Source organism: Cyclopterus lumpus, chromosome 15, assembly GCF_009769545.1.
Source record: "Cyclopterus lumpus isolate fCycLum1 chromosome 15, fCycLum1.pri, whole genome shotgun sequence".
NCBI classification, from domain to species: domain Eukaryota; kingdom Metazoa; phylum Chordata; class Actinopteri; order Perciformes; family Cyclopteridae; genus Cyclopterus; species Cyclopterus lumpus.
This window is the reverse complement of record NC_046980.1, coordinates 7,941,407-7,954,034: the sequence shown is the minus strand read 5'-3', so window position 1 is coordinate 7,954,034 and position 12,628 is coordinate 7,941,407. Positions and strand designations below refer to the sequence as shown.

The following is a 12,628-nucleotide window of genomic DNA, read 5'->3' as shown; positions in this document are numbered from 1 at the left end:
ACTTGTGGAGGACTTCAAACACTCCTTAGACACTGTGATCTTTGCTCTTGCTACAAATTTATTTTTTTCAAATAATAAGTACACATTCATACTAACATCAGGAGGATAAATGTTCAGCATCATTCATCTACCTTTTAAGATAATAACCAGGGAGATCATTAGGCCTTCATGAAGGTTTTAATTCCAGAGTGCTTTTCGGCTAAATAATAATAATTACGTCTACAAAATTTCCACTCTGTATTCTCTTGCTATTGTACGTTGAAATATGAGGTGAGAGTGTATGTATAGTATATAACAGTAATAAAATGAGTAATGAATAACTCTTTAACAAAACAAAATTGAATAGCATTTATGAAGTAAATGATTTACATCTGAGATTGAAATGATGTATTTAGAGTATGTGATGAAAAGCAAGTAAACCTCTATACTGTCTCTATCAAGGGGAGTTCAAATCCAATTATCATCACGACCCAGAACCGCATTTGTCGAGGTCTCTTTATCAGCCGTTCCAAATAGCAGAAATCAGATCTGGTACAATCAATCTGTGATTTCCCCCACTGGAGAAAAACTGGAGTGCAGATAGAGGCTGTTATCCCATGTAATGTTTTTTTCCAAGTCTTTTCTACTTTACTGAGCCTTACAATTGGGATCGCATTTCAAAACAAGACCCGAGTCCCGAAAACGGAAGAGGATTTGGACTGACATTGAGATAAAAAGAAAATACACCAACCTTGCCAATGAGCTCTCCTATCATTCCATTCCAGGATCCATTGGGAAGTGCTGAGCCGTACTTCCCATCTCCGACTTGGTAGATGTCATACTTGAAGCCCAGGATCTTGGCCAGGCCGTCCAAGACATCAATGGAGAAACCCTTATATCTCTTGGGTTGGCCCAGAATATTCTCTGCCACCATCACAAAAGGTTCTTCCTGTTTGAATACATTTGGATAATACATTACTGACAACGGCAATGCAGGTGAATGTGAATGTGTGAGGGTTTTGTCTCTAAGCCCTCGTTTTATCCTTGAATCGAAAAAAAGTGAGAGTATGTGCACTTAATCACAGGCACGTCATTTATCAAGATGCACCATAATCTCCTCTGGGCCGGATTGGGGAGCGAAGCGAGGACACGGTCCGTCATCTAGAGAACTTTGGGGGGCGGGGGGACACCTTTATGAAGAGCTTCTATGGTGGTCTAAGTTAAACTTCATCATCATAAAATAGTTTCCTCAGCAACTGTTGACCTGTAACACTTGGCGCCATGGCAACTGCTATGGTTAATCAGCGAGAAAATTGCAATTTAAAATTTATTGCACCCGATGCATGGTTCTTCTTTATGGGTTGAAAGTGTCAGGGGAGAATTAAATAGGTATAGAGAATAAGTGAAGAAGAGGGGAGGTCTTAAAGTGGGTAGGGGTAAATGACTTGATTAAGTGACACTGCCAGGGTGAGCAGAACTTATGTGAATAAATATGGTGGAGGTAAATCATGAGTGAAGAAGAGGGAGAATGAAGAGGGGGGAGGAAAGTGACTTGCGCTGCTAGAATTCATGAAGTTAGGTGAAGAGAAAACTGCTGCCAAGTAGGATTGTTTTTAACGGCCTTCTGCTGCTCTAGATTCACAAGACAAGATGGATGAGGAAAACCTCAAATTACCTCTTCTAAGTGAAAAGTAAATTGCAAGGGGTCTACGACTTCAAGATCCTGTGCTAGGTTATTGGCTCTCCATCCTTCTGCGGTAACAACTCACTGAAGCCAGTAGAAACTTTTGTTTATTGCAGTAAATTATCAAAAAGCGAACAGAGCCTTTATTTCCCTTAACTGAGGTAACAAATTGTGTTATCTTTAAGGCAGTCTCACAATAAATACAGAACTTAATGTATTAAGCCCTCATGTTGTTTGCTCTATTTGCACACTTTAAATGCTAACTCGCTGTTTCATTGTGAAACATCTGCAGGGGATGTTAAGTGTCTTTTCCTGCGGCTGAACATTGAGAAAGCAAGTAGCATTAATCAAAAGGAATTCATCAGTAGGTAAGAAAAAGACAATTGATAGTATTATGTTTAAGTGTGTATTTAAGAGAAACTATTGCTTAATCTGTGGGTGTAAATAACTATGTTTTTGCCTTGTTTGTTTTCTTACTCAGATATTTAACTACTCGGGTCAATGGTTAATAGATTCATTGTACTCCCACAACTTACCAGTAAGGTTACAATCTTCAGCGTCACTCCCTGCATCCCGCTCTCTATCCGATTCTCCTTCAGGCTGCCATTCAAACCACGAGTAGAGTCCCAAGACGCCAGCTAATTAGGAGAAAGAACAACATCAGATGGATAGGAAGAATAGATCAAAATGGAGCAGGTCTCAGAGACAAAGGTGCCAAACACATCATTCATAAATATTGAGTAGCCAGAATAACAAAGTGACAGAACTGCAAGGGTAAGTAATCATCCTCTCTGCTATTTTCTGACTGTTTGTAGTGACGTTCAACACTGAGTGGCCAGTGTCTGTGTTAAAATCTGAGCTGGTTACCAAGACAACAAGCACCAGCCATTAGTATGCTATTTGGACCCTCTATTCAAGCTTCACCACTACATGCTGCAATGTACTGTCACACTTTCTAAGCAATACAGAATACATTACCAGTTATCAGATGGTGGTGATGAGGATGATGATGGTGATGATGATGGTGATGATGATGAGGATGATGATGGGAGGGAGGAGGGAGGAGCAGAAGCACAATGTTAAGTAATAAAGACTTTATAGTAGTATGTCATGCTCATTGTCTAAAACATAAAAACAATAAAAGCCAAACAAACACATTTCAGATCAGTTTTAGTTTGTTTCATGAATCTAAACCATCCCTCGCCTTTTAAATCTCTCATTCCACGCGGTCAACGTTTTGAGCCGTGTCTCAAGTTGTGCAGCTGATGTTTGGTAAATTCTTAATCAGTGCTGCAAGCGGGACAAGGATCCTGAAGGATCTGACAAATCATTTGGAGTGGTCAATGAGATTTGAGCTGACAGGACAAGAATGGTGGCTCCGGGCCAAACAACGGGCCGTTCGGGCCTTCCGGGCCACAGCACATCTCAGTCTGATCACATGTCACATGAGCCCCATCGGCAGGGTCCTCGGCAAGATACCTTTCCCAAAGAAACACACCGTGCTCCACAACAATGAGAGAGACTTCATTAATAAGCAGATAGCTTTTCTTTTGTTATGTGTTACATTTCTCAAATTCAATTTATCCATGCAAATGTATCTATTGTTTGTGTTTTAGCTTTTCATTTGGGATCACTAAATGGTAAAAGGTAAATGAGAGCTTCTCTCTTGTCTTCCTACCTAACATTCATACGCTGATGCCCATCAGAACTATCCAACATTCATACGCTGATCAGAATCATCTAACATTCATAAGCTGATGCCCATCACAGCTATCTAACATTCATACCCATTCGGCACAGCCTGCAGGTGCAATTTTTGGGTTCAAAGTTCACTTCTTAGTAACAGGATGTTTCACAACTACATTTTGTTTTCTACCAGCCATTTCTAGTAAATTAAAAATAATTTGAATTATACATTAATGTATCTTGATCTTAATGTTACTGCTGCCAAACCATCACAGCTTGAGTTAAAAGTCGATCATTTCTGACAAGGAGAAACTGCATACGTGTCTCATTTTGGCCCAATTACATCCAGCTGAATTTGAAAGGCCAGTGTGTATGACTCACTTTCGTCAGTGAGGAAAGGTTTATCCAAAGTGCTGAAATCGAGAAGATGGATCTGGACATTTTATTCAATATTAAGTAGAGAACGGTAACGGAGATCAAAACCGTGAAAAGTAGTAGAGGTAATTTTAAGCTTTCATCACAAGTCCTGCACATAATTTTGAACTCCTGCTTTGGGAAAGGTTGAGGCTGCTTTGCTCTCTTACTGGATTGGATATAGGCAGTTAGTTTAAAAAAACTCTGCATATTGTCTCTTTTTGTATTCTTGTCATGTTCCATTGGGCTGCCATTGGAGATTGGTGAGAAAAACTAAATGAACAAACATAAATCTGTCACCATTTGCAAAAGGAAATGATTAAACAATCAAGAGGAAACAACAATTACTACCGATACACAAGGCAGCAACAAAGGCTCAACTGTGAAGGAAAGAATAGCGTTTGAAGCAATGAAAGAGGCTTGAAATCGCCAAATATTTAGTTTTTCACCAAAAAAAATACTTACTTCAAATAATAAAAAATAAAAGTCTTAAAAGTCTTAAAAGTGACACTGCTATATAGCCTCACTGCAAACTGCTGGTGAAACATGTTCATAACCTCCCAGCTTGTGTGGGTGTACGTAAGCTATTTTCTCCTCATTCAAGATGTCGCTCATGAAATGTGCCTTCCTCCGGCTTTATCTAAGCATCATGTGCATGTCAACAACATGTGAGATTAGTTAGTAATGAAGCTGTTCATCGTAAATAAAGTCATGCAGTATGTAACAAAGCTACCCTGCACTTTGCTCAGAAAATGGTGTTAATTTGTAAGTACAATACGGCACTATTTAATTGTATATAGCTTGTAAACTTGTTTATCTGTGTTCAGCCATGTTCTGTGTGTGTGTGTGTGTGTGTGTGTGTGTGTGTGGGGGGGGGGGGGGGGGGGGGGGGTCAGTCTGCGTTGGGGACTATTTTCTCCATGAGCAACTTTGTCCTCCATGAAAAACACAGAGCAATCTCTGCTCTGTAAAGTGAAGAACACTAAAGAGGAGCACTTCTACTTCACAGAGCTTTGCACAGCAGCACGCCACTGGGAAGGTCACAAACGATACAAACAGCACCGCCAAACCACCTGCATATGAACGAATAACACTTCACGAGACATACTGTGATCTTTGACTACCAGATTTTCAAGAACATTACTCTGAAACAGGATGTATATTTCTACCGGAAGTGGAAGTATTATATATAAATATGCCTAACGATACATGCAAGAAAAACACATTTTGGTGCTTGATTCCAAATCAAGCTTTTTCTCTGCTTCTTTCCTTCTTTCAGTCTTTTTAGTCTTTCTTTATATATACAAAGCAATCAGTCACCAATAGTGGATTGTACCTCATGTAAGTGAGATCAGAACATAAAGTTCCTCCCTGCTTTGTTTGAAAAGTCACAATAAAACAGGACCGCTATCTAGGTAATGGTTACGATGCTCAATACCGGAAAATAATCTCATCTGTAATGGGGATGAGCAAATGCCAATGACCACTTGAAAACTACAAAGAGATGGAAGTTAAATATCCCTGGATTCATTGCGCTTCAACTGTCTCAATTACTACATATCCTAAAGAATTGTGTGGAAAACACTTTTTTTTTTCTTTTTTTTTAGGAACCATTTAAAACTGGATCATTATGAACCCGGGAACACAGTTTGAGCAATTTGCTGCTATTCTGTTACTTCTTTTCCTCTTCTTGTTCAGTTCGTCATGCTACCGATCTTCTTATCGACTCCAAATCCTTTGTCTGAAACACCAAATGGATTGACAAGACTGTGCCTGATTGTGCGTTGAACATGTATAGTAATAATAATTAAAATAATAAGAAGAAATACATGTCTGTAAGTCCCTGCCTTAATTCATGTCTATTTAAATGTGTAAAGCAATATCGAGTTGGTCTGACATGGCGCCACATGATACAGGATTTACTTTCTATCACTAAGTCATAAAAAGAGAGCAAAAGAACAAAAAACAGTAACATTTTTTGAAGAGAAGAAACAAGAAGGAATAGAAACGGTCGTGTCTCGATGGTGCCCCACAATTGCTGATGGTTAAGGTCAGGCAATGACCTTGATTGGGATCAGTCGCTGGGCAGTGAGTCTCCCAAGAGTTTTTGTATATTGTTGGTTACGATCTCGCCATGACCAAAAGAAACAGAGAGAAAAAGTGAGCTAATTCCTCTTTTTAAAGAGGAATTTCCTTCTTTCCTGCATGTATGTATCTACTGAAGCAGTTCCCCATACACAGCTTTTAAATACAACGTGCTATCCTGGAGAAAAGACAATATCTGTATCAATAGTATCAATCAGTGCTGTAAAAGCAGGGTAAGAGTTATGCTCTTCCATCTCAGCATTATCCTGTTGCATAAAATAAACCACATGCAAGACAGAAGGGGTTGTAGGCTTCAAAAAAGTGTCGCCGTCTAAAAAGAAAGGATGCAAACTTAATAATAAAAAAGTGGTGTTCTGATTCTGGTGACGAGGTGATGCTGTGCATTTCAAGTGAACTGAATGATGATATGGCTGGTACCATTTACTCCATGATGGATTAGAGCACAATAAATTAAGACGTGGTGAAATATCGTCCACTTTGCTAGCGTGGCAGTCGGAACAACCTACAAACAGTAAATTCTGCCACTTTAATACTTTCCTTTAAATGCAGAGTGTGAGAAAAGGCCATTTGCACACATTTACAGTGTAGCGCATTACAGTATTACCATGTTTCAAATGTGGCTGTCATTTAATTATCTGTGGCAAAATAACTCGACCAGCCTAATACTGTTTTCCACACTGTTTAATTGGATATGGAAATATTCCATTACGATTTGACCGTGCAGATTTGTAAAATGGAGTAATGAAGATATTTTGGCTCATGAAATACTAGCTGCTGCCTCTGCTGTTCAATTATCTACATGCAGGTGAAAATTCCAGCAGCATGGGGAAAAAACTGGAGCAGCCAGAGAGTAAGTTCCTGAAAGCTAGAAATCTCTGCCTGGCAAATTAATCACTGAAACAACAGCCCCATCAACCCCCTGCAGATCTATTGTTGGGAAGAGAGAAGCGCCCTTTAGAGACAATTTAATGCCATTTCAGCTTCATGAGCCAGTGAGAGAGAAGGTTGAGCAATAGCACAAACACATCAGTGTTTAACAACTGCAGTTGTTAGACGCTAGTTGACTCAACACAAAGTGGGCACATGGAGCCAATGTGACCTCCCCCTCCACATTCAAATAGATCGACGATCACCGGTTGAAGGGCTGATGATGGCCAATAAGAAAAATATGTCCTATCATCCAACCCGTCATGGTCCATTGCAATCAAGGGTCAGCCCACTTGGCTCGAAAGACTAGAAAGGCAGTTCTGAAGTGCAGATCAGAAGTTTGTGAGTCGCGTCCTTTTAGACAGCTTGTTCAAGACGGCACTGTTGTGCCATTATTCTGCCTCGCTTTTCTGTGTAACAGTGTTGCTCTGCTGCTAAGCAGGCAGCAGAGGTTGTCTAATTAAAAACTCTGCAAACAACACAGCTGGAATGTCGGGACCACAAACACATTAGAAGTGGCTGTATTACACGTTTTGTTTGATTCGGAGTAAAAAAGCAAAGTGCATTGAGGGGTCTTCTTTCGCAGTATTGCATGATCTCTGAAAAGGGATTATGAGAGAAAGTGTCTAACAGCGAGGATGGAATATGTTACACATGTTGCCTGTCACTACGTAATTAGTTGTCAATTCATAATACGTTCTCATCTTTTAATATACAATGTTGTAAAGAATAGCTGAATGAATTAATAATGCCACGCCATAAATAGAAGGCTTCAAATAGACCCCGTGATCCGTAACAGACGATACCGCTCGCAGCAATCAAGAAGAAATTGTGATTATAGCTCCCTTACACTGGGCTCTGTTCTGGCACCAGAGGATGAAACGTGAGCTGGCTCTGGTCAATACATGGCTGCCAGATTTGGTTAAGTTTTTGGGGGTAATGAACTTGGGCTTATTAAGGGTAAGAATCAGCTCCAGTTAGCTGTACTTTGCTAGCTTTGGGCCAGGGTTGGCAACCAGAATCGGATGGATATTTGCACTGATTGTGATATGTTATTCTTTTAAATATGGCAAGGATCTAGCTACCAGACATGCCAGATTTAGGCTGCTGATGACGAGAAAAATGGCAATACTCATGTACCGAGCAACAAAAAGTCCAGGCTCCTTTCAATTCAAACCGTTGTACTGACTGGTATTTAGTCACCACAACAGAAAATGTCTCTCATAACTTTTAAAATTGAGGCTGTTTTTGATTTCTTCTAATTGTAAGGCTAATAACACAGACCTCAGGCAGTCAGGTCATATTATTTCCAGCACAGTTTAAGCTAATTAGAAATTACATCGCATAGCATGTGAGACGCACTATATCTGCTATAATTTGAGGCACTTTGCGACCAGAAAAAGGAGAATTTGGAGCTGGCCATTTCAGATACAATGTACTACATCTAGAAGGCAAACATCATTGTGATGATATATTGTTTCATAGAATAGCACAAATGTCACTAAAAATGCGATTTTAATTAATGCAATAATGCCAGCACTGCCTGGCTAGGAGGAACAATTACATACAAGTAAATTGACTTTTCTCCATGAAGAGCTTTGTGTGAGCTGTAAGTCATTAGCAATATCTGCTTAGAGACGAGCTGACACATCAATAAGAGCAAACTTGGAAACCAAAACAACAACAACAGCATCGATCACTCTGCTGCAGCACTGGATGGTGGAGAAAACTCCCAGTAGCCATCCAGGAAATAGTATTTCAATCTTCATTACAGTGTCTAACCAGAAAGACGCCTCATCTAAGAGCCATCAGGCTGGGGAGAAAATGGACTGGATGCAGATAAACGATGATGGAGAGGGAGGAAACCAGGGCTGAAAATGGGGAGAAAGGGTTAGCGGAGAGAAGAAGGGAGCAGACAGGACAGGATGTGAGATGAGAGGAAAAGATAAAAGAGGGGACGAGAGAGGGACAAAATGGGCTAGGATCTGAGAGGTGGCTGTGGGTCGGGATGGGGGAGGGTGGAGCACGACATGCATAGTTACACTCCACTCAAAAAGAACACATAGACCTGGCGTGATATTATAGCACGTTGCAGAGGATTCATGAAATAGTGTGGTGACCTTCATCCATTTGGACACAACGCAAGTCAGAAAAACATGCTGAATGTATATATAAACAACCTAATATGGAGAAACAGAGAGGAGATGTACATGATTGTGCCTGTTCTTTCACAGTAAGTGGTTCTGTCAAGTGTACTTGTGTGTATATATATATATATATATATATATATATATATATATATATATATATAAAGAGAGAGAGAGAGAGAGAGAGAGAGAGAGAGATAAACATCCACACATATACACACATGCCAGGTAATGCACTCTTATCCTATTATCTGACCTTGCTGTCTGCTTCCAATGATTTTGAGATAAGCGCCCACATATTAGTGTGCTCCTTGGCCTCTGTTGTCTGTTTGCCTGGCTGCATGCTCTTAGTGACCGAGTTTCAATGGAGCGCTCTGGGGCTTCATTGCCTGTGCGTGTCTCTCTGTGTCTAAATGTGTGTGGCGTTCATTAAAGTGTATGTACGTTACACACATGGCACTGCATGCAGTGAGTCTCTTCCCAGCTAAAGCTAATGGCCGCATTATGATGAATTGGCTTCATGATTTCAGTTAGGCTGAGTGGTGATTAAATCTTCATTACCGCTTCTGGTCAGTCCTGCTCTACATAGATTGCCAAGAAACTCGATTCCTCTTCATTCTGCACGAAGTCCCTGACTGAATCAGGACGTCCACAGCGACAAACAAATTACAGCTGAGAGAAGAGTCCACAAATAATGCTCTCAGTCTTTCACGAACACACTCAAAGGACAGACCAGTATTTGATCAGCCTGCTTGTGACTTTTTTTAAATGTCGATGCTCAACACACAACCACAAATGAAATACACTCTGATAAAAGTCAAAGAGGAAGTGGTATTTTTTTTTTGTTTGTGAGTAAAGTTTAATTATTCTAAATGTCAGGTTGTTGTGGAGAAATGGAAGATTATAGCAGACTGATCTGGTTAATTCAGCATCTCCAGTAGAGGGCAACCCGATACCTGACACCTCCCTGCCAAACGTTAAAGCCAGCAAATAAGGCCTCTCAGAGATCAGAGTAAAGCTGATTTCAATCTATTTAATGTTTTGCATTGACCTGACATCCCATAAAGAAAGACATGCAGGATCTTCCACATTAGAATTAAGAACCAGTGGTCAATGAAAACACATTACAAGTCATTTTTACTATCAGGCACTCCAATGGACCCCTATGATTTCTACTGGAAGCGGATGCTCGAGGACAGGTGTCCCTGCAGGTCTTTTTACCTCCCTGGTAGTAAATCAGCCACAGCTGGGATATTAAACTATTAGAGGGGAACTAAAACCTGCAAGACACCAATTCTTAAGGACTGGAATTGAGTACCTACACTTAAGAGGTTCGCAGGGGGGATTTGAGAAAATGAGAAATAGTTTAATTTCACTCTTATTTCTCTCCTCACACATTAAGTGGTCACATTGAGAGAATATCTTAGAAAAACTATTTCCATCAGTGGTTTCACAGTACCTGCTGTTTCCTCACCACATACAGAATGGACGGTTATGTAAGTCAGTGGAAAACCGCATCTACCAAGAGAAAAATCTTCAGAAGCTATAATCGGATGATCTGTGCTCTAATGCACACAGTATATAACTGGAACAGTTGCTCAACTTTGTGAAAAGAGAAAGGAACACTGCTGTAGATTAAAATACAGTACGCAAGTGAAGAGCGACCCAGTTATTTCTGACATACTCTTAGGAGCTACTGGAGATAAAGGTAAAACGTATTAGCTGATAGTAACTATCATATTGAGCTGATATTTGTCCTTTCCAAACACTTACAGAAAATATACTGTATATATATATATATTCATTGCCTCAAATAAAAATAAAAATAAATATATATATATACATATACATACATATAATATACACATATATTTATACAGTATATATATATATATATATATATATATATATATATATATATATATATATATATATACAATATATATACACACACACACACATACATTAATACACACACACACATAGCTATATACACACACACAATATTCTGGACTGACCCGTTTCACATCTTTCCCAAACGTCTCACTGTAGCTGGTTCCAAGAATTTCAAATTGCACATGGGAATTAGAGCCTTCAGTGCGGAAGTCCATCACTCCTGTCAGGCCACTGATCCGTCCCTGTAGCAACAACAGGCAGAAAAGAGTTCCTGTTTGAGATGTCACAAAGACGGGAGCGGCAGCAGCCATTTGGTGTTTAATTGCGTTTGTGTTTCTGTCCCGTCGAGGCGAAGATAAATAGCCTGCAGGCATTAATTAGTTAATGCTCTAAGTTCCTTTGTACATTAAACGTTTCATCACAATCTAGTATAATGACAGTTTTGCATTGATTGAAATAACTTTCCTCTGTAAAGCATACTATGTAGGGGAAATAATGTAAACTGTGACACTTATAGATCATGACACAGCATATAATAAATCAAGGGGAAGTTTCTACAGTTGTTCACCATGACTTGTACCATTGGATTCAGACTACTTGTGTTCTGTTGGCAAAGTAAATTCTCCTTTCATGACACATTCTGCTACATTGTTTTATTAAGTTTGAAATGTGCGCGAACCAAATGAATTTAATCTAGTTGATATTCAATTTGAAATACATCAACACAACAATATGACAAGAGCATCCCTTCTTTCTTGTTCTTCATGCTCTGCTTGGTCATCTTATTGTATGTCAAAAGAAATCCCATTATCAGATTGAATTGGATGAAACCAAAGCACTTTTCATGATTTTGCCTTATTTCAAATGAGAACACGGACAGGGTTATACATAAGTCCAGCATCTGCTGAAAATCCATCTTGAGGCCAAACCTGGAGATCACATTTAATTACCAACAAATGAATGTGAATCTGATGAAAGTTGCCAGCAGGATTCATATTAGTATAGTGGACTGTTTGACTGAATACATCTTTAAAGTTGTGCTTTTTTTTTGTACATACCTATTCATTCAATCATCAATTTAGCAGAAGCTATCATTTATGATTTCTTACAAAACAGCAATTATAAAGCAGCAAAGACAACAAATGGTTCCAACTCAAATACCTTTTGGATGGTGTCCAACATAGACCATCCTCCATTCCATGGCTTAGTGGACTTCCTCATGCAGTTAAGGCTAGCCATACTGTGCCACTTCCTGTCCTCCAGTTTTCTGTAGAAGGCGTTGGCTAGCATCAAAACACTGTCATACAGGTAGAGATTGGACACCTGTTGGAGTAAAAAAAACAAGTAATTTCAATAAATGCATCCTTGGACTTTGTTTGTGCTGCGATACAGAGAACCAGAATCAAACTCTGAATACAATAAAAGAAAAGCAATATTAGTCTGTTGGGCTCCAAGGAATATAACACAGCTCCATGGTGAACGCACATGACTGAAGTCGTGACACAAAAGCAGTTGTCTTTCAGTCCGGTCGGGTGCGGTTTGATGGTGAAATAAAACATTCTCAGTGGGGAACAAAAGATTGTCTCCTTGCTTGGAGAAAGAGTGGAAAACATTGTGACAACTGGCGTTAAGGTTGTCTTTTGGTGTCGAGATGGAGACACTGTTTCTTTCCTTTCTTTGATAGAAAAGACATCAGCAACCTCCCTCTGAATGTCCACATGTTGCACTGAGGTTGATTTGCAATCAGAGGGGTTGTACAAATACAACAGGAATCAAAGGTGTGGTCTGA

General features: G+C 39.6%; 1 protein-coding gene across 2 annotated transcripts in view; it reads right to left on the bottom strand.

Moving 5' to 3' along the window:
• grid1a (glutamate receptor, ionotropic, delta 1a) overlaps window positions 1-12,628 on the bottom strand; it is a 183,606-nt gene that overhangs the window by 15,061 nt on the left and 155,917 nt on the right. For both annotated transcript variants that reach the window (XM_034552247.1, XM_034552246.1), the window contains exons 7-10: window positions 12,001-12,162; window positions 10,962-11,081; window positions 2,200-2,301; window positions 731-928 (exon numbers count right to left, since the gene is read on the bottom strand). In XM_034552247.1, coding sequence (XP_034408138.1) covers window positions 731-928; window positions 2,200-2,301; window positions 10,962-11,081; window positions 12,001-12,162 — 582 coding nt within the window. The remainder of the gene's footprint in view (window positions 1-730; window positions 929-2,199; window positions 2,302-10,961; window positions 11,082-12,000; window positions 12,163-12,628) is intronic.